General features: G+C 48.9%; 1 protein-coding gene across 1 annotated transcript; it reads right to left on the bottom strand.

Moving 5' to 3' along the window:
• Positions 1–216: 216 nt before the first annotated feature.
• Positions 217–25,102, bottom strand: VSTM5 (V-set and transmembrane domain containing 5). The gene is made up of 4 exons (XM_001491394.7): positions 24,293–25,102; positions 2,916–3,242; positions 2,670–2,810; positions 217–2,538 (listed from the first exon to the last, which is right to left on the bottom strand). Exons 1-4 carry the CDS (start codon positions 24,381–24,383, stop codon positions 2,495–2,497), a joined length of 603 nt encoding a protein of 200 aa, XP_001491444.3. The 5' UTR covers positions 24,384–25,102; the 3' UTR covers positions 217–2,494.
• Between the last annotated feature and the right edge of the window lie 438 nt (positions 25,103–25,540).

Below are 25,540 nucleotides of genomic sequence, written 5' to 3'. Positions count from 1 at the left end.
ACAATACAGGAGAGAACGATGGGCTAATTAGATGTTTTTCTGAATTGCTAAAGAATGTTTATGATTAGAAACAATGTGATTAATTCCATTTTCATTTAAAAAATGTGCCAGACCCCCAACTGCGGCTGAGGGTTTGCTTATGTGACAGCTGCTGGAAACCTCACCCAGGGTCTCTGAGTTCTTGGCAGGGGTGGGTTCACACACAGTGAAGCAGGGTTTTATTTTCAGGTTTTATTTCATTCTTCAAAACAATTATTTTTCACAGTTTGAAACACAACTTACAGCTTAACATTTACAGTGGCCAACCTCCATGATTTCATATTTCCTTTTTTGAAAAATAGACAAAAACCTCAGGCTCTGGAATCAGAAACTTTCCAGAGGAATGTTCGGGATGGAGGGAGCTTTAAACGTGAAAAATAAGGAAATGGAAAGCTGAGGGAATTTTGGGAGAGCAATACATCTCTGGGTTTGCCCACGGAGGCCTCCCATCGGGTATTCTTTTCCATTCCTCCTTTTATGATTGACAATTACCATCCTGACTTCTGACCAGCTGAGAGGTAGAGTTCTGGAAAGCAGGTCATGTGAGAGAAGGTACACAGACTCCAGCAGCTACCCAGGTCCTAGCCAGTTTCCTGCTGATGGGCTTTCTGTGAAAGAGAAGAAAGAATCAAATTGTCCTAGACGGCCCCCGCTTTCTCTCTGGTACTGCTGCCGCTGTTGCCGCATGGCACCAGACACCGGTACAAGGAACCTGTCCTGGCACAGGCCTGGTTCCTCTGACTGCCCCATGGGGAAAGGGCACAGGTGTGCATGTTTACACATGTATGTAAGGAGATGGCCCGGCGGGGGGCAAACTTTCCATGTGTCAGGTGCTAGAGCTACAAGTCACTTGTTCAGACCAACTGCTCTCTTGCCTTTGGAGTCAAAGAAGTGCCTTCAGAGCCCTTCCCTAGATCACTGAGCGCTCCTGTCTGAGTACTCCAAAAGTCCCTTCCTGCAACTCTGGATTTCATTATTTAGGCAAAGGCCTCCAGGCAATGCCTTAACTGCTACATGGGAAGTAGAAGAAATGTGGACATTGGAGACTCCGAAGGGAGGGAGAAGAGAAGGAATGTTCTAGCTCTCCTTCCTGTTTGCGTGGGTGAATCTGCAGCTGAGGGCTGGGGACACAGCTAAGAACCTCAGCTTCCATCAATAATCAGGGTGATACCTTTGGTCTGTAGCTAAGAATGTTAGAGAGAGTAAAGATAACAGAAAATAAACTCATGCCTGCTTTAGAGCTTGCCAGTGGAACTTGGGAGAAACTCAGGCAAACAGTGACCAATAAATTGGGAGACTAAGGACAAAGGTCAGCTGTGATCTAGTCCGCAGTTTCACCCGGAGCCCCAATACCTCATGGCATTTTATCGATTTCCAATACTCTAATAATATAGCACTTATTGCTTTCCAAGTTCTTGAAGAATCCTCATGCTTTTCTTAAATCGCTCAGAGAGCTCCATGCTACTGTGAACTTCACTCGATACCCTGACTGTGAGGTAGGTAAGCGCCAAGTGCTCCTTAGCCTGGTTGGGAAAGAGCAAGGGCCTGACTTGAGACGTGAAGTGTTAGTGACTGAGGGGGACAGATTCAAAGCCTGAGCTGACTGACTTTCCAGTTGTACCTCCCATTATGCGGTCTCAGCTTTCACACAGGTAGCGTTACCGAGCTTGTCAGGGGGCCATTTGCAGGCCAGATGCCATAGTGGAGATGAACTGTTATTTTCCTCATACTGGCCTAAGTTGGGGCCATAGGAGGGAAAATCCAATTAACGTTGGAATAAGAGGAAAAGAAAGGTAATTTTCTCCCTATTCCTGGTTCCCAATGCTGGTCCTTCAGGAACAAATTAAGTTCCTCTCCCTAAAGCTCCAGGCCGTGGGGCGTCCTCTCCCTACTCTGAGCAACTCACTGCAGCACAGCAGCACGGATCACAGTCCTTTTCCACCTCTGCTGCTTAGGCAGCAGATTGTCTAAAAGCCTCAGGTTTTCTCATGGCAGCTCCCACAGCAGAGGGTTGGAGGGCACAAGCAGAGCAGACAGGAGCCCGGAGAGCTGTTCCAGTGCTGGCTGCACACTTGATCTGGAGATACTCTGGCCTCTAATATGGGGACTCCTCCAATAGCATCCCCTAAGCCCGAGAGAGCATAGCGAGCAAGCAGCCAGTGCCTGCAGTATGCCATTGGAATGGCTCAACATGACTGGAAACTGCAGCCCAGCAAAGCTCTGGCTCAAAGCCTCAAGCACTCTTCCCCTTGAACTTCGTGCAAGTATGAGAACTGACTTTGTCCAATCCAGAGTCCTCGACTCCACACAGTCAATTCTGTCAACGTCCAGCTGCCCCATTAGGAATGGGTGGCTGTGGCGGGGCAATAGGAGGCTCTAGAGTGGACTGTGTTTCCTCCTTCCATTGGAAAATGTTTTCCTCTTGAGGTAGGAATGTAATTGGGCCCAGCCTTGGCTAACACTCAACATCTTGCAGCTCAATCTCCTCCGTTGTGCTTTCTGCAAAAGCAAATGGTAAGGCCATGAGTTACAAATCAGCCATAGAGTGGTTTCTTGGTGAGAACAAGATAACATGTGCCACCTCCAGCCATAAAAGCATGAATTGATTATCACAAGGCCTAGAGAATTACCTTTGAGCTTGTGTCTTCTCTTCCTCTGGAATTTGTACGCACACTTGTTACAAACCCACATGAGGCTGATTAGCATGGCGGCCACAGCAGTGAGAAAAGCAAGGAAGACAGCGACGAAGTGGAGGTCTTCATAGAGGATCTCTGTGGGGCAGGTGAGAGGAAAGGGGAACATAGCTCTTTTAATATCATGAAGTTGGCCTGCCACATGCTCACAGCTCAGAGGGGCGCTGGGCCTGTGGCTCTTACCCGACACGTGCAGCACAATGGTGCCAAACTGGCTGCTTCCCAGGCTCTCTGTCACTGTGATGACGTAGTAGCCAGAATCCCTCACACCCACACTGAAGAGCTGGATGGAGCCGTTGTCGAAGGTGCAGACTCTGTCCTTGTGGCTTTGGGAGATGTTGGCCTGAGTCCCTGGCTTCCACTCCACAATCTTCTGCACTCCCCAGTTGGATGTATACCTCCATTCGATGGTGGGGACGCCATGGCAGGAGTATTCAACAGAGAGCAGGATATCTTCTTCCACCGTGGCATTGATGGCAGACTGGGGAATGTACAGTGACACACCCTGACCTGCAAGATGGAGTGCTAGATGTGGGGCAACTTATATGAACTTATAGTAAAACGAACATCTATAATGCATTAATTTATTTACTGAGTACCTGTTACATGCCAGGCTCTCTTCTAGCTTCTAGTGCTGATGTTACAGTGGTGAATGTTCTGGACTGAATGTTTGTATCCCTCCCAAATTCCTGTATTGAAGACTAACCCCCAGTGTGGCTATATTTGGAGATGGGGCCTCTAAGGAAGTAATGAAGGTTAAATGAGGTCATATGGGTGGGCTCTGATCCCATAGGATTAGTGTCTTTATAAGAGGAGACATAAGAACATAAGAGCTCCCCTCCCCATCAACTTCCCCTTCCCCGTAAAGGGCACCCATGGAGGAAAGGCCATGTGAGTCACAACGTCTGAGCTCTCAGCAGAAACCAAATCCTACTAGAAACTTGATCTTGGACTTTCCAGCCTCTGGAACTATGAGAAAATAAATTAGTTGCTTAAGCCCCCCAGTCTACGGTATTTTGTTATGCAGCCTGAGCTTTTTTTTTTTTAAAGACTTTATTTTTCCTTTTTCTCCCCAAAGCCCCCCGGTACATAGTTGTATATTTTTAGTTGTGGGTCCTTCTAGTTGTGGCATATGGGACATTGCCTCAGCATGGCCTGATGAGGAGTGCCATGTCTGCGCCCAGGATCCAAACCAGTGAAACCCTGGGCCGCCGAAACGGAGCACATGAGCTTAACCACTCAGCCACGGGGCCGGCCCCTGTGACAAACGCTTTAAAGATAATAAATCGGCACTAGTGACTGGTGCGGGTGGAGGTGGTACACAATATTAGATAGGATGGTCAGAGAGGACCTCGCAGAGGAAATGACATTTGACCTGAGACCTAAAGGACAGGGAGGCAGCCACATGAAGACATGCGGGAGAGCATTTCAGGCAGAGGGTACGACTACAAAGACTGAGGTGGGAGTCAGCGTTGGCGTGTTTGAGGGACAGAAAGAAGGCCAATATGCCAGCATGCAGGGAGTAATGGGAGGGTCAGGAGACAAGGCTGGAGAGCTGGGCAGGACCCAGGTCATGATGTGAGAGGCAGAGGTGGGCTTTCTCAAGGGTGATGGGAAGCCATAGGAGGGCTTAGGCAGGAGGGTGACATTCTCCGTTAAGCTTGCGAATGTCTGCTATGGAGAACTTTCAGGGGGTGAGGGGGTAAAGTGGAAGCAGGAAGAGCAGTCAGGGGGCTGCAGCAGGGGACTAGATAAGAGGTGCAGACAGAGCCTTGGAGAGAGTGAAAAGTAAATTTAGAATACGTATGTGGAAGTAGGGAGAACATGCTGACAAACTAGATGTGGGGGTGGGTGAGGCAGAGAGGCATCAAGCGGAGATTTCTGGGTGATTGTGTGGATGAATGAATAGTAGTGCCATTGGCTAAGGTTATATATGTGTCATTATACATGTATTAAGTAGGTACCACGCATAGGCCCTGTGCTAACTGCTTTATACACATTATCTCGTTAAAGTCTCATACAACCCATTGCAATTCTATCGAGGATACAGGAAACCTCAGTGTCAACAGGACTAACTAGCTTGTCCAAGTTCATTCTGTAAGGCTGGGAGTCACACCAGGGATGCGGACTCCAAAGCTCGTGTATTTAACCTCGATGCTCAAATCAAAGGTGAGTGGTTGGCAGTGGAGGGCACAGAATGTGACGAATGCCTCCCTACACCAAGACGAGTGGTCAGGGCTGGCTGGCGACTGGTGACAGGATAGGGCAGGATTTAAGCTTGGAGTCCATCCCTTGGTTCCCAACTCCACTTTCTGTGTGGCCCCCTCACTCTATGGCTGCCCAGTTACCCCAGAGCCCCTGCTGTGTGGCTCCAGGTAACCACGCATGTTACTTTTCCAGCCCTTTCTCATTGTCCTCTCCCATCCCTAGCATATCCCATTAGCGTCCCTCTCCTAAGACCTGCCTAAGTGACTGGAGATAATCTGATAAATTCCATGCTGAAAAACTGGGAGGTAATTACGGCTTTCAAGAGTTCAGCTGCCAAGGACCAGAAGTATGTTTTCTCCCCAACTCTGTATTTTAAAAAATGTTAAACTCACAGAAAGTTGAAAGACAAGTAGAGTTAATATCTATACACCTTCTCCTATATTCACCAATTATTAACACTTTGCCACATTTGTGCTCACTCGTGCATGATCTCTCTCTCTCTCTAGAGGAAAATGGGTCAAATTCCAGATCACGTATTTTTTTTGCCTCTGTGTCCCTTGTACCCAACACAATGCCTGACACAGTGGCTGGTGAATAAATGTTTGTTGAGTGAATGAATAAGTGAATAACCAAACACCGACAGCAACAAGAAGGGCATGCTGTTTCCTGATGGAAATGTTGCTACTTGGGTGGTTTGAAAAGTTAGGCACATCTAAAAGCGAACATACATATACGAAAGAGAACTATAATTTAGTCAAGGCTTTATGTGCCAGTTCCTATGTTATATACTTATTATGTCCTTTACAATCCTTATCCCTCTTATTTTTCCCATGAGAGTCAGCAACATGCCCACATAGCTGGGAAATGGCAAAGGTGGGATTTGAATGCAGTTCTGTTTGATTAAAAACCCTGTGTTTTTCCCACTCTACTTTGTGACTATCTATATTATGTATTTATCCATGTTTTCGGATTTCTCTGACCCCAAACATGAGCAACTGGAATGACGATTACTGTAAGATTTGGAGAAGCACATTTAGTGCTAGTAACAAATCTGTATCATAACCTATGTGCATTTCAGTTACATCCTATGTTAACAATGTTGGTCAAGGTTACTGACAGACCAGTCTCCTGGGAGACCACTAGCCCTTTGAATAGCCTTAGGGACCTTCACTTTGAGCTTTTCAAGTTCTTTGGCCCCAGAAACAGCAAAACTGAAAAACAAAAATAAGCCCAAGTTTCTCAGATGCTGATACGCTAAAAACTGGCCAACCAGTCTGAGTTGATTTCTGTATGTTTTCTTGACCAGAAAACCTCCTCCTAATCAGACAAACTAACCAAGCATTTAACTAGGTTCCAGGAACAAACAGTTCTTCTTTCTGACACATATAATTAGGAACAAAGGGTCTATAGCAAAGATGGAAAATTAACAGTTCTAAGAGTTTAAAGGCAAACCACACATCAACTGTTCAAGAAGTGGATTTAATGAGTAACCACCTCTGCAGCTTGTGCTGAAATCATTCCAGAACAAGACCAGAAAAACTCAGTGCCTAGACCAATATTCAGATCTGGCTCAAACAGTCCACTCAAGGAGGTTGGTTCAATAAATCAGACTTTACTTGTAAAATGGGTGCCAGGAAGCCATTAATGAGAATGAGCTTTGTGTGGACAAGGGAAGATGTCGATGACATGGTACTAAGTTAAAAAATAAATCTTATTTATATTTGTGTAAATACACACTTCTACAGTCAGTGCCGTTGAGTCCATTCCGACTCTTAGTGACCCTGTGTACAGCAGAGCAGAACCCTGCCTGGTCTTTTCATGCCATCCTCTCATCTTTCGGCGCTATATTAGACGATGCTCTGCTGCTATTCCTAGGGTTTTCATGGCCAATTTTTTCAGAAGAGGGTGGCCAGGTCCTTCTTCCTAGTCTGCCTAGTCTGGAAGCTCTGCTGAAACCTGTGCACTGTGGGTGACCCTGCTGGTATTTGAAATACCAGTGGCATAGCTTTCAGGATCCCAGCAACATGCAGCCATCACAGTATGACAACTGACAGATGGGTGGTGTGGTTCCCTGATCAGGAAACAAACCGGGGCCACAGCGGTGAGAGTGCCAAACCTTAACCACTAGGCGACCAGGGCTGGTAAATATGTGTTAATATGTACATATTATGTGTAGAAAAATGTTGTAGTAATATATGCTAAAGTGTTAACAGGGATTGCCCCTTAAAGACTGAATGAAAGTGGAATTTTATTTTCCAGGGTATGCATTCATGTAACTTTGAATTTTCCACATTTATTGAATTGATAATAAAAAAAATATATTTTTAAAATCTGTTTAAGTTCTCCTGATTCGATCAAGCAATCTGGTGTGCGAAGTTTAAAAGCTTACCTTGCTTTTCACCTTCGCTTGAATTCTTTGTAAAAAGCAGAGAATAACTAAATTCTACCCATTTCCCAGATAGATGGGGATGCCTCCTTTAAGGAAAAAGTCACAGAACTGAGGTCACTGAGCTTCCTGAAAGCCTGATTTCCTGGGGCTGGTGAGACCCCCTGGGAACTGGTCAGAGAGAAAGCAGCGGGCAGGTGAAAGCAGCTGCCTAGCTTGGGCTGGAATATAATACTCAGAATGGTTCCGTGTTCCTTTTCTTACAAATAAATTACACAAGTAGTGCTTTGCTGTTTTAAAAAATTGATTATTTAAGCAGGAGATATTTCCCGAAATCACCATAAAGGTCAACATTGTTCAGACCACAATTTCAGTGGACAGCTAATGTTAAAGGAGGATACATAGCTGATGTGGTCTCTGAGTTTAAGGAGACAAGGAGGATACACCTTAATCAAGACGACTCATTTTCACTTCACTTATCTGGAAAGCCACTTATCCAGCCAGTTTGATTATCAAACGCAGCGTCAGCATCCTCCTCCTCCTCCTTATCAAGCCTGTAAGCAGCTAAAATAGGAGTCAGAAAGCTAGGGTTCAGGAGTCCTAACTCAGAAAACTGTTGGAGCAGGTGGTGGAGAGACGAATCACATTACAAAAGGATTACTCCAGCTGGCAGTGGGGTGTGGTGGAGACACCTAGTGTGGGCAGGATACACACAGGTTCAACCCTGGGGCCTCCTAGCTGTGAGACTTGGAGAAAGTGCCTTCACTTCTGGGAGCCTCAGCTTCCTCCGCTGCAGAATGAGGCCTGGAAACCCTGCGGAGGAGCCTGGAAACCCTGTGAGGAGGAGGCCACGCAGCACGTGTAAGGCCCAGCAGGACCCAGCACTTAGTGCCCTCGAGGAGCTGCAGCCCCCACCGCTAGCCTGTATCCATCAGTGTGTCACTGGCCTCAGGGTGACCACCCCTCCTGGGACTGAAAGTTTTTCCAGGTTCAGGAGTTTCGGTGCTAAAATCAGGACAGTCATGGGCAAACCACGACAGCTGGTCACCCTATCTGAGACTCAACAGGGAAATGTTGAAGAGCGAAGAGAAAACTCCAAGATACACGATGGCTGATTTCTGAGGCGCCCACGGGGCTCAGCAGGGGAGCCAGCTCTGGGTAAGCCGAGGGCGGACCAAAGCTATTCTTCCCTCAACCCTCTGGCTCCCGAACACATCTCCCACTGGTCGCAATCCCACTGCACCCCCATTTTAGTGGGGACCTCCCACCAGTCACTGAACCCAGCTCCACACTCACCATGCTTCCTCCACACAGGGCACTGGCTGGCGGGTGGTGACCTGGTGAAAAGTACATTGTTACCCCCATTTTACAGCGGAGCAAATTAAAGTTTACTGAGGTTAGGTAATTCGCATAATGTCGTGGTAAACGGCTGAGCGGAGATTGAAATCCTGGGTATTTTCCACTATCCTGGTAATGAGCCAGGAAGTTCGCAGGGGCTGGGAAAAGCAGAAGACACTCAGTGAAGCTGAGGCTTGGAGAATAAGATTTTAAAAGCGTAGGCAAGGGAGGAAATGCAATCCTAGCTGAGGAAACAGTGAGTCCACCCAGGGAGGCAAGACGGAAACTCAGGTTTGGGAGCTGGTGAGTGAGAAGTGCATGTTGGCTGTAGCACAAGGAATCTGTGACAGGCTGGGGATTCCTTGAAGGAGTTATCCTGCAGGCAGGGAGGACCCAGCCTGGTGCTCAAATCGAGGCACGGCGTGATCTGCACTGGGCGTCTGGAAGGGCCATCTGGCAGAATTCATCATCTTATCACTTGCACACATCACCTGCACTGCCCCGGGCCCAGCACATGTGCTTGTGCTGTGCATGCACCTTCAAGAGAACCCACGGCTGGAGCCCCAGCAGTTGGGAACAGCCTGAGGCGCTGGGTGTGGCCGTACTTGGGCCAGCCTCTGGCCTGGACTGGGAGAAGTGAGGGGCAGCTGGAAGCACATATGTGCACAATAGCTCTGCCCCAGACCATGAGATCTTCCCTGGGAGATCTCAGAAACCCCAGTGCCCAACACAGGGTCTGTAGGTTTCACAATAAACTCGTATGAGTGAATGAATAAAGACATGCATGCCTGCCTGTCAAACTGCTGCCCATTTGGATAGATCAGTGCAGCTGAGGTGAGGGGTGGGGGGAGGGGTCTGTGTTGAGCCGAGGGGGCAATGGATCTGGCTGAGAGAGGCGCTAGCAAGACCCAGTTTCCCAGCCCCAAGTCTGCCCAGAGTGAAATAGCTAGAAGGAGAAATGGCACGGTTTTACCCTGCAACTAAAATACCCACGTCCCTTTCTAACTTCTGCAGTTCTTGAAACGAGCGAGCACGGAATTTCTGAAACACAGCTTCACGGAGGAGGCCAGCACAGCAACCCCAAATAATGACTTTCAGGTTTAGGTGCCATGCATAGTGCTGACGACTGACATCTGCACATAATTTACAGGGTACCCAGACCTCCTGTTATCTCAGGTGGTAATTCACCCTGCCAGTGCCCGATTACTAACAGACCAAAGCTCAGCTCGTCCCTGAGGGAGCTCCCCCACGATCTTGCTGTATAATGGCCTTGGGAAGTCACCCAGATGTCAGCCAAACCCAAACAACATGAACAGATACAGGTTTAGATGGAGCCTGGCAGGCTGCTCCCCTTTATGAGGTTCCTGTATTTGTACTCCAATCAAAAAAATCACTCCAAAATAGCAATAGCCACCATTTCTCTTGGTAACCCGTTAAGTACTAGCTGTCAAATACAATTATCACAGCCCAGTGAAACTCAGGCTGGCAAAGCTAAATGACTTGGCCAATACCAGACTGGGAAAGATCAAGAAGTTTGATAACATTATGTTGTCAGGAGTGCGCAGAAGTGATACCAAACATTACTGTGGGATTATAAGTGGATGTAACCTGCTTGGAGGGCAATATGGTGAAATCTGTAAAAACATTAAATAGCACATACCTCTTGACCCAGAAATTCCACTTTTAGGAACTTATCCTACAACTAATAAGGGCACATAGATGCAAAGATATGTGTGTACACACTGTCACTAAAGCATAGTATAGTCAACTGCAGTACAAAAGACTAGAGACACCTGTGTGTTCAGTGGTTAGGGACGGTAACGGAAAACTTCTCCTCTGCTCACAACACTCCGACACTAACCATCTGGAGTTAGCACACACCCCACAGGTTAAGGGCTCAGTCTCACATTTCTGCCCCCGACTTCAGACACCAAGCACAAGTCCAGACCACTTGAACTTCTGACCAACTGGCTATAACTGGGGGGTTCCCACAACCCCCTCCTCAGCTTCGATAATTTGCTAGAACAGCTCACAGAACTGGGGAAAGGACCTAACTTACTATTACCAGTTTGTTATAAAAGATAGAACTCAGGAACAGTGACACGGAAGAGATGCACAGGGAAACGAATGTAGGAAGGGGCGTGGCGCTTCCATGCCTTCTCTGGGGACGCCACCCTCCCAGCTCCTTGATGTGTTCACCAACCCAGAAACTCTCCACACTCCTTCAGTGAGGGGTTTTCTTGGAGGTCCCATTACATAGGTACGGTGGATTAAATCATTGGCCATTGGTGATTACCTCAATCCACAGCCCCTCTCCTATCTCCAGAGGTTGGGGGTTAGGGGGAAGTTAGGGCTACAAGTTCCAACCCTCTAATCACACAGGTAGGTCCTCTGCCAACCAGGCTTATCTTCCAAGAGTCACTTCATTAGCAAACAAAAAAACACTCATCACTTGGGAGATTCCAAGGGTCTTAGAAACTTTTATGTCAGGAACCAGGGACTAAGACCAAATATTATAACTAAAGAAGCTCCTATCGCCCAAGAAATTACTAGGGTTTTAGGAACTCTGTGCCAGGAACTGGGAGCAGAGACCAAATACGTATTGCTTATTACGTCACAACTGGTTAAGTAAATTATCAATATTCATACTTTGTAATACTACAGAGACATTAAAAATGACGATCTATATGCAATGATATTATAAGATCCAAAAAACAATGAAAAAGCACAGGACAGAATAGTATGTAGAGAATGTTTCCATTTGAGTAAAGTAATGAGATGTGTGTACACACACATGCACATGCACACATGCACACATCTGCATAAATGCATTGAAAGTCTGCGGAAGGGTACACTAAAAACCCAGAGCCGTGGTTGTCCTTGGGGCAGAGCCTAGCTGTCTGGGGTGGAAGAAAGCCTTATACTTCGCTCTATACTCTCTTGAACAGTAGGAATCTTTTAGCAAATTTGTAATTACTTAAAAAATAAAAACAGCACGATCCTAAAAATACATAGAAACGCATGCCAAGATTGGGTCCGAGCCCCAGACTTTTCAAGGTTGAAAATGTCAGTACTTCACATGTACACAAAGTACTGCACAAGCACCACCTCACCCTGGAGACCTGGGCAGGCAGGAGACCTGGGTTAAGGAACTATGCTTTTTGCTTCACAGGCACTTGCTTATTTGATCCCTACTTTACAGATGAGGAAACTGAGGCTTAGAGACTTAAGTGCCCAAGTTCTTGCCAAGTGGAAAATTAGAGCTGAGGCTGGAACCCAACTGTCTTTTCATTGCCCCACAGCTGCTTCTGATAAAATAAAACACATTATACAGAGGTGCAGTTTGACACTTCTTTTATGTTTCCCAAAATAGCACACGGCTCAGTGCTGCTAAAGATTTGAGAGACAGACATGACAAGAAGTAAGAGTCTAGACCTGGGCTTTCCAATATGGTAGCTGCTAGACACATGTAGCTATTGAGCACTTGAAATGGGTTAGTCTGAGTTGAGATGTGCTCTAAGCATAACATACACACCAGATTTTGATGACTTAGTACTCTGTATGTAAACAGAATGTAAAGTATCTCAAGTTTTTTACATTGATTACATGTTTCAATGATAATAGTTTGCATATATGGGTTAAACAAAATATATTATTAAAATTTCACCTGTTTCTTTCTATATTTTTAATGTGGCCATTATAAAATTCAAAATTACATCCGTATCTTGTATTATATTCCTATTGGACAGCAGTGGTCTCTGTCTTTTCATCATATCTGGTGGGCAAAACCCTAGCTTTGGATCAACAACTCTCTGCTTCGTCTCTGCTCCAACCTGAGCAGTCAGCACTATAGGAGAAAGTCGCAGAGCAGACGCTCTCCAGAACAACAAAATACATTGTTTCCGGTGTATATTCAAGATCACCAGATTCAAGAGGGCCTTCCAAAACCGTCAATCTTACTATGTTTTTCACATGAATTTACCCTTTCTTTTTCCATGATTACTACAGCCGGGTCCTTCCAATCTCTTTGGACTCCAAATTCCTCCTCTCAGCAGATGACCTTCTCCTCCTGGGACACTGCTGAGCACTCTCTTCTTCTTGAAACACACTTGTGGCTTCTGGGCCCCCACACTCACCCGGTGTTCTTCCCAGCTCCTTCTGTCACGGTAGAGTGGAAACTCCGCAGGCTGCGTAAGAAGTCAGCTCCCACCCCTCTCCCCAGATGCAGAGAAGACACACTTGCCTGTGGGGGCAGAGGGTGGCAGAAGAGCGCAAGATGCCGGCTGGGGAAGCCCTGGGAAGGCCACCCCATGCACAGTCTGTGGAATCAAAAGACCCAGGTTCTGTTTTGACCACACCACACCCTAGCTGGGTGACTGCACAAATCCCGTCACTTCTCTGACCCAACATTTCCTCATTTGTAATTAGGTATTGTCACAGCTTGACTGTCAATGATTCAATAAAAAAACAAACCACAAAACATGGGTGAGAAAGCTTGACAGCTGGGAACAATTCCAAGTGGCATAGGCGCTCCCTTCCCTGATTTCTCACCCAGAGGAAGCCATGATTCCAGGCCATGAGGAATCAATCCAGTCTCCTTCCATTCCATTTGGGACAGGAAGCTATGAGACTAACATTTACCAAGCTCCAACACCAATGCATGGCCCATGCTCCATGTGGAAGTGCATTATTGGTTAATTTGGCTCCTGACCAGCTGCGCCCAATCTCTTCTCAGAGCCCCTGCAGAGAGGGCCTTAGTGCTCAGCTTCCTGGCCACAGCTGATTGGACCAAGGTGGACCAATCTAGTTATTGTCAGTCCTTGACTGAACATTAGACCATTTGGGGAAGCTTTTAAAAATCGTACGCCAGACTCAGGAATTCAGAATCTTTGGGGGTGGGCCCAAGGCCTCTGCAAATTTTAAAAGCCCCCAAGTGATTCTAGTGTGCAACCAAGATTGATCACCAATAAGTGAGTCCACTCATTATGGGCAGCCGAAGCCCATAACCCCTTCACAGGGGCACTTTAACAAAGCCTAAAGCCAAAGGCATGAAGGGCCGCTGGAGAGGAATGTCTGAGGCTCCAGGGCCGGCCCTTCAGATATTTGGGGGAAATGGACTCTTTCTGGCATCCCTCAAATTGCATTGTATCTGGTCCTATTTCTAGTGACGCTTTGGCGTTAGGGGGTAAGAACAGGGAGTTAAGTAATTCCACGTGCCCCCTCCACCTTCTCCAGTGCTCTACCGCAGTGGTCCCCAACATTTAGCTCCATTAGAATTACCTGGAGGGCTTGTTAAAACACACTTGCTGGGCACCATCCCCAGTGTCTCATTCAGTAGGTCCGGGGGGGAGGCCCCAGAGTGTGCATTTCTAAGCTCTAGGTAATGCTGCTGCTGGTCCCAGGACCACACTTTTAGAGCTTCAGTAGTTATGTTTCTGAAAGACTTTAGGGCACAGGGGGCACTGAGGATGCTCCCAGGATCCCTGTGGGCCGGCCCCTCCTCTCCTTCTCCAACACTGCTAACACCACTTCTGCCAGGCAGAGAGCAGCGTCTGCTGCAGAACTTCTCATCTTGGAGAAGAAAGACACCCAGTCATTGCCAGAATGAGGACCAGTGAGTAAAGATTGAAAGGATACAGAGTCTGGTGAACACAATTGAGGCAGAGTGTGTATACTGGATGCATTCATGGACTCCGGAATCAGACAGACTCGTGTTCAAAATTTAGGTGTGCCAGTTACAGCTGTGTGATCTATGGTAAATTAGTTTCTTTCAGTCTCAATTACCGTACCTATGAAATAAGTATACTTGAATAATGCTGTGCCCACCTCCTGTAGCAGAACGAAGTTTATGTGAGGCAATACAGGTAAGGAGTTTATCGCAGTTTCTAACACTTGGTGATCACTCAATAAATACCACCTATTATTAATGAGAATTCTTTGAGGATGGACTGAGTGGTTTACTGAGGTAGTAAGCTCCCCATCCCCAGGGGTATGTAAGCAGAAGCTAGAGTTGCACCAGGTATTGAAGCAATAGATCTGAAACCAAGAGCTGGAGTGTCGGGTGGAGGAGGCTGGTTCTTGCAAATCACATAGCGGTGTAGAATGGGACTGAGCATTTGTAAATCTGTGATTCCTTGTGGAAGCATGGCAAGAGACTGGGTGATCTGAAATTTCTCCCTGTGGAATTCCTCCTGGAATCTTTCTACCATAAGCAGAGCCGCCCTTGTTGGAAAGCTGCCCTCTTCTGAATGGCCACGGGCCAAGGTCAAGTCACTGCTGTGTTTCTACTCAGATGCCAAGGAAGCCAGGCATGGCGGAGCCAGCGGCCTGGCTTGGCAGCACCTTCGGGGAGGGGCACTGCTGGTTTGCCCTCTGCAGGGCTGGGCTGCAGGAGCTGTGGTCAGGCCTGGGCCAGTGGCCAGCCTGGGAACGGGAAAGTGGGGCCCTCCTCAGACACCTCTGCAGAAATGTGTGTGGAACAGGAGGACAAAAGAGGAAATGAGGTGGCGTGACCTCCCAAGAATTCTTCTGGGAGGACTTTAAAGGATGCCTGAAGGCACTTGGAAGAGGGGTGTAAAGTGATCAAAAGATAATTCAGGCACACCCATGACTGAGTACAATGGTTAGAGTACAAAGTTCCTCCTTCAAATGTATGAAAGAGCCAATTCCTCTTCATCCTGCAGGTCTTAGTTTAAACACCCCTTCTTCCAGGAAGCCTTCCCCAACCCCTCAACACCAGGTTAGGGGGCCCAGCTCTGGGTTCCCGTACCTCCCTGTTCCTCTCTAGCAACACACTTATCCCAGTCTGTTGCAATCACTCTTGATTAATGGTTCATCCTCCTAGACCAGCTGTCAGCTCTGAGCACAGGGGCCAGTCCATCTTGTTCAGCGTTGAATCCCCAGGGCCTAGCACAGTGCCTGGTACTGTGGGCTTTCCAGAAACACCTGCTGAATGAATGACTGTCCTTAGGCAAATCCCTCAACCTTTATGAGCCTCAGTTTCTTCATCTATGAAATGGAAACTAATAACACCTATTTGCAGGAGTACTGTGAAGACGAATAGAAAGAAGCTGTTACAGTGCCTGGCACAAAGTAGGTGTTTAATAAACAATCACAGTTATTATTGTCCTTTAATTGTTATTAAGAATTATAAAAACTCAGGAGATACTGGCTTTTCTTCTCTTCAGTTGCCTGGAGGCTATTGTTAGTGATCTTTCTTTTTCTTTTCTTTTTTTTGAGGAAGATTAGCCCTGAGCTAACATCTGCTACCAATCCTCCTCTTTTTGCTGAGGAAGACTGGCCCTGAGCTAACATCCATGCCCATCTTCCTCTACTTTATATGTGGGATGCCTACCACAGCATGGCTTGCCAAGCAGTGCCATGTCCACACCTGGGATCCAAACTGGCGAACCCCAGGCCGCCGAAGCAGAACATGCGAACTTAACCGCTGTGCCACCCAGCCGGCCCCACCACACGTCTGGCTGGGTCTTCCTTGGCTCTGAAAGACCTCAATAAGCTGGTCTCAACTTTCTTCTCCCTCCTCGTGTCCCAAGACTCCTTGCTACCCCTCAATTCTGGTTGCACCAAACTATGCACCACTCCCACTGGGCCTGGGATAGAGTTTGCCCTCTATCTCAGGTCAGATCACCCCCTCCCCATTCTCAGGTTTCTGTGCACTCCTCAAGGCCCATCTTAAATGTCACCTCCTCTGCTAGGCCCTGTTAGGCTCCTAAGGCACAGTTCATAGCCTGCCTTGCACGCATGTTAGATGAGTGGCTGCCCATCTCCCAGCTAGAAGGGGCAGGCAAGCATGTACCGTACGCTGAGGTCTGAATCACCGGCACCCAGCAGTGTGTGACGTGATGGATGGCCATTCAACCTGGGGCTGTCAAACTGAATTGACAGTCTACCTGACATAAAGGAACAAGTTCTAGTTCAAGAATCCCCGAAACCCCATCCCAAAGTATGGAGAAGTCTTGGTTGATGGCAGGAGGAAAGAGCAGGTCTGGTGTTCCGGCATTGGCTTCAAAAGGAATGTGATCCAGTCCCACAGTGAGCCCGGGGCAGGGATATTACATAAGTACAGAAGGACAAACAGTCAGAGGAGCTTCACATTAGGTCCCCCGGCCAGTGCCTGGTGCCAAGGGACCCATATCTCCCTCCTGATTCTCTGGCATTAGTATAAGGGTCTATCAGAGAAACTGTTCCAGCACCTTCCACCTAAGATCCAGGACCTTCCCACGCTTCATTCCCTTAACTGTTAGACGACTTATCAGACTGAATATGAAGAAATTGGCAAGAGTTGAAAAACCTGCTTTAACTAAAGGCTTGTCACCTGCTACTGGCCCACAGGGAGAAGACGGCAACGCTGCATCTGTGCTCACTGTTTCCTGCTGCTCAGAACTTTCTCCCACTGCTCACCTGGCCACCTCCTACTTTGCCTTCAAGGTTTCTTCTTCAAGAAGACTCTTCCCAACTCCAAGCTGAGTTACACGCCTTTCTCAGTGCTCCCAGGGCATCTGACTTCAAATCATCCCGTTAGGATCTGACTTCCCCTCTGGGTCATGTGACACCCCCCCCCCGCCCCCCCCATTACAGGGACCGCACTGAGAATCCACAGCTCCTGGCACAGTGCCCCTCACACAGTAGGTGCTCAGGAACTATTTACTGAAAAAACCAAACTTCAAAGCAAAGCAGCCTTGTCTCCCGACCTAAGCCTGGTGGAAAAGTATTTACAGGTTTGTCAGGACAAAACCACAAATGAGACATAAGGGAGGGGCTGGCCCCATGGCCGAGTGGTTCAGTTCACGTGCTCTGCTTCAGCAGCCCAGAGTTTTGCCAGCTGGGATCCTGGGCACAGACACAGCACCGCTCATCAGGCCATGCTGATGGCAGCATCCCACATAGCACAACCAGAGGCACTCACAACTAGAACATACAACTATGTAGAAGAAGAAGAAAGACATAAGCGAGACCCTACCACACACAATGGTGGGTGTTCTGAGAATAGAAGGTGGGAGAGACGTGCACGCTTCCTGACGAGCTGTTTTCCCCAGGACAAGACTAACGGAGGGGACCCGGAAACGGCCTAGTCCAGGAGCTCTCTGCCTGGCTACACACTAGAATCGCCAGAGGAGCTTAAACTCCAAACAGCGCTGGGTCCTGCCCTCGGAGACACTGATTTAACTCTCAGGGGTAGGGCGTGGGCATCTGTAGGTCTTACAAGCCCCCAGGTGGTTCTAATGTGCAGCCTTGGCTGACAGTCACTAAGCCAGCCACCCGCCTTGTGTGCTCCAAGAAGGAAGACGACCTCACATCCAGGGCTTACGGCCAGCACTGGGACTGGGACCAGCCCCCTGGCCCTTCCCTTTTGCCAGCTGAGGATTCTCCAGGGAGCCCCAGAGCAGCCAGGCTCCTCTGGAGTCAGCACAGCACAGGCCTGAGCTACCCCCAGGGTGCGCCTCGCAGGGGGAAAGGCCCATGTGCTTCCTGGACCACAAGGGAACAAGGAATGTCCTGTGCTCCCTTTATGGTCCAGTGTGTCATTTTTCCCCTTTGCCCACGGGGCCAACCGGTGCTTTCCCAGCCCAGTAAACCAGTTATGGGAGAAAATCATTTTCCAACTTCGAACTTGCTTACTTCTCCTTTGTCTACTCCTATTTCTGCTGGATAAATAAATACTTTCCTATCCCAAGCCCATTTTCCAGGGAAAACCTGGGTGCAGGCACACCAGGGTCCTGAGAGCAGTGGACTGTGCAGGTACATGTCAGTGGAGTCTGAGCGGGTACCAGCTGAGATCCGGAAGGTGCATGTTAAGGTGGCTCCCACTTCTTCTTCGGTAGTTCAGCTTGTCCAGACCCTGCCAGGCCCCAAGGGCAAGAGTGTACCTATTTTTTGAGCACTTGCTGTATGCCTAGAATTCTCTTCTCCACCTTGTCCTGCTGTGTACACTTACTCATCTTTCAACACTTGGCCTCACCTTCTCCATGTAGCCTTTCCTACTCCTTCCCGGTGACTGACAGAAGCAACACATCCTCTCGGGAAGGACTCAACCTCAATCCAGGCCGACAGAGATTATGGCAAGGCTATTGATTTGTAACATGCCTCTTGACTTTAGATATATTGAAATATTTTTTAAAAATCTGACAGTGGATGAAATACATAGGTGTCCTTCGGTCCTGGGGATAATGGAGAAAGGAGGGTCTCCTGACTGCATTCCCCTCCCAGACTGGCAGGGACTATACTCAGGACTCCCTGGGAGATCAGGATGGAAGAAATTTGGGTGACGTTCTGGTTGATGACACCTCTCCCTCAATAGCTTCAATTTAATCTTCCAGGCATTTTTGAGCACTACCTGTGGGAGGAGGTGCGTGTTCAGGGGGCACTTGTCAGCCCAGAGGTGGCCTCGGCCTTCCACATCCTCACCACCATGTGCATCACCCTTGTCACCCTGCATTAGGAGTCGCTCTCCCCCGAGGGAGGGCTAAAAGCTGAAAGCTTAAACATCCAGCAGGAGGGGGCTGGTTAGGTAAAAAGCATCATATCTGTGTGAAGACATAAGTATAGCAGTTGAGAGGAATGAGCAAGATCTCTGCTTATCAACGTGGATGGAGCTAAAAAAAATTGCTGTAAAAACTAAGTTGCTTCATAAAAAGTACAGTATAATTGCATTTTTTTCAAAGCGCACCCAAACACTACTTTTTTGGTGGGTACATTTATATGTTTGCAGAACCACTGTCTATAAACCTGAAAGGAGAGTGCAGAGAGAGAGCACACCTCATTTGTCTCTGTTTCGTGAGGGGCCAGGGAAGAGCCTAAGCATGGTAGGTGCTCAGTAAAAGAGTGCCACATAGATGGCAGCCCCAGGGCACCAGTGGGGCCTGGTCCTGGAGTGACAGATCTGGGCGTCTCCCCAGGGGCCTCAAGGGGATTCCTCCTACACTGTCTCTCCTTCCCCTCCCTACTCATCCCACCCCCAGCTCAGCCTAGAACCCACAGCTCCCTTCTGGTTGTGGCAGCTTCCAGCCTGTCCCCTTCCTCCCCAGACCCAGACTCAGCCCCTACTCTTTTCCTCTGTTCTCCTGGGCACTGGGCCATGAGTGACTCAGTGGGGTCAGTTCCTCCAGCCCTGGCCCCACCCTGTTAAGCGGGGATGTTAAAGGTCACTTGTGTGTGTATTCATGCGTGTGTGTGTGTGTCCATGTGTGTTGGGAGAGAGGCCTGCTTCTTAGAAAGCGGGGTTGGAACACAAGAAGCAAGCTGACTTGGCCCCAGGCCATCAACTAAACTTTCCTGCTTTAGTCTTGGATCATCCGCTTCCAAATGAGAGGGAGCACAGGATACCAGCAGGCTTGATGGCTACCTTACAATGTAGAGAGCTGAGAAAGGAAATGAACAAAGGTCCCAGACGGGGCCCCACCTTGGCCTGCCACGGGAGTCCTGCCAGCTTTCTAGGAGATAAACCTGTAAGTCCCTGTCTTAGCTCCAGCTCCCATAACACAATACCATAGGCTGGGGGGCTTAACCATTCTTGATGAGGGCACTCTTCCTGGCTTATAGATGGCTACCTTCTTGCCTATCTCACATGGTGGAGAGAAGGCGAACTCTGATCTCTTCCTCTTCTTATAAGGACAGTAATCCTATCATGGAAGTCCCACTCCCATGACCTCATCTAAACCCAATTGCCTCTCAAAGGCCCCACCTCCAAATACTATCATATTGGGAGTTAGGGCTTTATTATGAATTTCAGGGGGAAATAAACATGCAGACCATAACATTCTGCTCCTAGATTCCCAAAATTCATGTCCTTCCTGCATGCAAAATGCATTCATTCCATCCCAACAGCTCCAAAAGTCTTAACTGGTTTCAGCTTCATCTCTAAAGTCCAAAGTCTTATCTAAACACCATCTAAATCACGCATGGGTGAGACTGGAGGTACATTCATCTTGAAGCAAAATTACCCTCCAACTAGGAACCTGCGAAACCAGATAAGTTACGTGCTTCCAAAATGCAGTGGTAGGACATGTGGCAAGAGAGGATAGGCATGCCCGTTTCAAAAGGGAGAAATCAAAAGGGAAAAGGGGTGATGAGTTCCAAGTCAGTCCAAAACCCAGCAAGGTAAATACCATTAGATCTTAAGGCTCAAGAGCAATCTTCCTTGGTTTAACACTCTCCCTTCCGGACCCACTGAAGCGGCGGCCCTGCCTTCAGGACCTACTGAGGCAGAGATCCGGCCCCCCACCCCTGCAACTCTGCTGGGCAGTTGTGTGTCCCCAGAGGCTCTTCTGGGCAGCCCTGGCCCTGGAGGCTCTGTGGGGCCTCCATCTGGCCTGTTGAAGCCAAGGCAACAGCCCCCCCATTTGAAACAAAGGAGGCAGCTCTGATGATCACTGAATCACCTACAGAGTCTTTCTTGCCTTGTCTTGAAAAACAGCGCACATTCACAGCTGAACAGGTGTGTGCTCAGTGCTGTAGGATCTAACAAGTCTGACAGCCTTCCTTCACTTCATTCTGTCTTCATCCCCTTCAGTTCAAACTGGCAGTGTTTCTGCTGGGGTGGCTGATTAGGTCCATGGCTCACACCCATACTAATCTTATCAAATGGTTGTTTGGCCACACTGTTGGTGTTCTCTTCTGAGCATGCTTTCTCACTTTTTGTAATCTAGACGAGGTGAGAATTTTCCAAGTCTTTAAGTTCTGGCTCCTTTTTGCTTAACAATTCCTTCTTCAATTCATTTCTCTCTTTTTGTATTTTACTATAAACAGTCAGGAGGAACCAAGCTGTTCCTTCGACTCTCTGCTTAGAAATCTCCTCAGCTGGGGCCGGCTCCGTGGCTGAGTGGTTAAGTTCGCGAGCTCTGCTGCACGGGCCCAGGGTTTCACCGGTTCAGATCCTGGGCGTGGACGTGGCACCACTCATGAAGCCACGCTGAGGTGGCATCCTACATGTCACAACTAGAAGGACCCACCTCTAAAAAATATATATACAACTATGTACCAGGGAGCTTTGGGGAGAAAAAGGAAAAATAAAATCTTTAAAAAAAAAAAAGGAAAGAAATCTCAGCTAAATATCTAATTTCATCACTCTCAAGTTCTACCCTCCACAAAACGCTAGAACACGAACACAGTTCAGCCAAGCTCTTTGCCACTTTTTAACAAGGATCACCTTTTCTCCACTGTCCAATAAGATGTTCCTCATTTGCATCTAAAACCTCCCCAGCGTTGCCCTTAGAGTGAACATTTTTCACATGCACCTCAAAACTCCTCCAGCCTCTAGCCCTTACCCAGCTCCAAAGCTGCTTCCAGAGTTTTAGGTTTTTGTTACAGCAGCATTCCACTTCTCAGTACTGATTTCTGTCTTAGCTCAGGCTGCTATAATAAAATACCATAGACTGGGGGGCTTAAACAACAGACATTAATTTCTTATTGTTCTGGAGGCTGGGGTGTCCACAATCAAGGTGCTGGCAGATTTGGCAGGCTCTCTTCCTGCCTTGCAGACAGCTGCCATCTTGCTGTGCCCTCACATGGCAGAAAGAGAGAGACCTCTGGTCTCTTCTTTTTATAAGAACACTAATCCCATCATGAGGGCCCCATCATGATGATCTCATCTAACGCTAATTACCTCCCAAAGGTCCCACTTCCAAATACCATTGCACTGGGGGTTTGGGCTTCAACATATGAATTTCAGCAAGACACAAACATTCAGTCCATAATAGTCCACTTACAGAGAAAAGGCTTCACAGACAGGGTGTTGGTGTTTTGGGGGCATGCTTTAACAGACTTCAGCGTAAATGATGCATATTAGACTTTCTGGGTGGATGGTTTTGACAGAGGCTGAAGAGGCCGAGACTAGAGGGAGCTGGTGAGAGGGAGGAGGCCCACTCTACATCATCAGGGCCGGCCCTGAAGCACAGGCCTCATTCAGGCAGGTGCACATCCATTCACTACCTTTTAAGGGGTAGACCTCAGCTGCCACTGGGCAAGTGCTAGGAACCCAGAGCCAAAAAAGAATGCCTGCCTCCCTGGACCTGACAGCTCTGTTGGAGTCAGATATTCGATGGAGAAGGGCAAAACTTTTACCTGTCCTCCTCTTTGTCGAGGACACCCTGCATTCCCTCTGTCCCATTCCCCTGGCTGCTCCTGTCCATCTGTCAGACGCGGCTCCCTTTGGGAGGCTTGCCCTGGTCCCCCAAATCCAGGTTCTGAGCCTCTAGGGCTTCCAGAACATTGACACCGCCCGCCTCTCAGAGCTTGCCGCTCCAAGCTGGCACTCTTGTTTGCTTGTCTAGGGACAAGACTGTGAACCATGGCATCCCCAGTACCCAGTGTGGCCTGCTTCCTGCAGGCAGAGGGTACCGTGAATGAGTGAATAAATAAGTGAATTTTACGCTGTGGAAAATGGCTGGCTCCCGAACATCAGGAACATCTGTACAGATGTTGCATAAGAATGGTGGTTGGAAACATGCTGGAGGGATGAACGACAATAAAATAGGTCACTGCAACGCCAAACACACCCACCAACCTGATGGACTAACAGCTGCCTATTTCTAGCTCCACAGACAGCCAGAGGCACATGTCCCATCCCAGTCTTTCTGGGTTTCTGAGACTTGCAGTCTTCAAAGCTGGGTGCCAGCCAGAGGCGTAAAGGTCAAGAGTGCTAGATTGCCCGGATTTGAATCCTAACTTCATCACTGACTAGCTGGCATCTTTATACAAGTAACAACCTCTCTGTGCCTCAGTTTCCTCATGTGAAACAGGGATAAGAGTAGCGCTTATTTCATAGGGTTGCCCTGAGGGTTAACGATAGAAGTCTGGTAAAGTCCAGGGATGTTGAATGCACACTTTCTTAACAAGTGTTGGCTCTTACTAGAGGTCTTCCCACCTCCAGTGGCCCTGCATTGGTCACTCTCTAAACCTTGGTTGATTAGTCTGTAAAATGAGAATGATAAGGATTAAATGAGAGTAAAACGGCATTGAAATCTGTTTGTGTCGATGGGAGGGTGTGGGGCTGTGGGTTACATTTAGACTCACCACGCCGAGGGAGTCTAGAGCCGACCCCCCAAAGCCCTCCCCTCAGCGCAGAGTGCCGAGGACCACCTCCGGCCCGAGGAATTCAGGTCCCAACACCCAGCCCGGACCTTCAGAGCGCTTTTTCCTCAAGAGAGTCTGCCGTGGGTGCGTCTGAGGGATGGGGGTACCTACAGAACGTGCTGGTGACCAGGGAAGTCCGCGGGAGGATGACGGGTCTCGTGCGCCCTGGGGTCTGGTTATTCCAGGAAAAAGAAATAAAAAACATTGCAGAAGAGGCGGCGATCCACCGGGCCCGGAGCCGGTTCTCTCCCGCTCGGCTTCCGGCTCTGATAACGCCCGGCCGGGCGGGGCGCGGGGCGGGCACCTCGAAGCGGCTCCGGGTGCCAGCCCGGGGAGCCTCCGCTCTGCCTAGGTCCCTCCGGGAGCGATCGGCAGCCGGCTCGGGCCGCGCCCAGCCCGCCGGGAAGCGGCTCCTTCGCTGCCAGCCAGGCCAGGCGAGGTGGGCGAGGGCCCGCGGCCGGCAGCCGCGACACAGGCACTCGCGCCCCGCGCCCCGCTCCCCGCGCCCTGTGCCCCATGCCCCATGCCCCGCGCTTACTCTGCAGACAGCGGGCTGCGGCCAGGCAGAGGGCGAAGAGTCCCAGGGAGATGCCGCCGTTTTTCCTGCTCCGGCTCGGCAGAGGCCTCATGAGCAAGCCCCGGGCGGCACGGGCCGGGCATGGGCTTCCTGGGCGGCGCGGCGCGGGCCGGCTGTGCGCTGTCGCCGCCGCCGCAGCTCCTGCCCGCCCGCCTCCGCTCTCCTCCTCCTCCGGCTCCAGTATCTCCTCTAATGCCAGAGGCAGATGAGCTGGTTGTACGGTGGTTGAACCAGTTCCCAAGGAGTAGGAAAGAAAGAGGAGAGCGAGCGAGCGAGCGAGCGAGCAAGAGAGCGAGCGTGAGAGCGAAAGAGAGAGAGCGAGCGTGAGAGCAAGTGAGAGAGCGAAAGAGAGCGAGAGCGAGAGCTAGAGAGAATGGGAAGCAGTGGGAATGCACACACTCAGAGGTGAATAATGGCAAATAATGAGCAGTCTCCTTCTGTTCACACCCAGTTTACCGGTATTGATTCAAGACTCAGCTGGATGCTGGGTGGCAGGAGAGAAGGAAAGTACTAGCTGTTGCTGGAGGACCAAGAGGGAACATCTAATGGTTCTTTCAACGGAGAAGGCTTTTAGAAAAGTGAAATGACAGCCTGGAGTGAGAACCGTGAGAAGAGGGGGACAAGGGAGCCTCACGCTGCTCTGGGTGGAACCATTGGACGGTGATAGTATCCTTCCACCATCTACCCATACACTACCATCTACCCATCCACCATCCATCCGTGTATCTGTTCATCCACTGTCCACCCACCCACTCACACATTTGTCCATCCAAGAAGAGTTCACTGAGAGCCTACTTATCTGCACGGGGCTTGGCACGTGGTAGATACTCAGAGAACATTGGTGGAGTGAAGCTGGACACTGCTGAGCCCTGGGGATACAACTATGAACCAGATAGATACGGAGACCGCTTTAGAAATCCTAGGGGCCAGCCCAGAGGTGCAGTGGTTAAGTTCCCACTTTCCGCTTGGGTAGCTTGGGGTTTGCCAGCCCGGATCCCAGGTGTGGACATGGCACCGCTTGGCAAGCCATGCTGTGGTAGGCGTCCCACATATAAAGTAGAGGAAGATGGGCATGGATGTTAGCTCAGGGCCAGTCTTCCTCAGCAAAAGGAGGAGGATTGGTAGCAGATGTTAGCTCAGGGCTAATCTTCCTCAAAAGAATTAATTAATTAAAAAAAAAAAGAAATCCTAGTGCTGGGGATACAACTA

This window comes from Equus caballus, chromosome 7, assembly GCF_041296265.1.
Source record: "Equus caballus isolate H_3958 breed thoroughbred chromosome 7, TB-T2T, whole genome shotgun sequence".
NCBI classification, from domain to species: domain Eukaryota; kingdom Metazoa; phylum Chordata; class Mammalia; order Perissodactyla; family Equidae; genus Equus; species Equus caballus.
The sequence above is the reverse complement of the archived record's forward strand: the minus strand, read 5'-3'. Positions and strand labels throughout refer to the sequence as shown.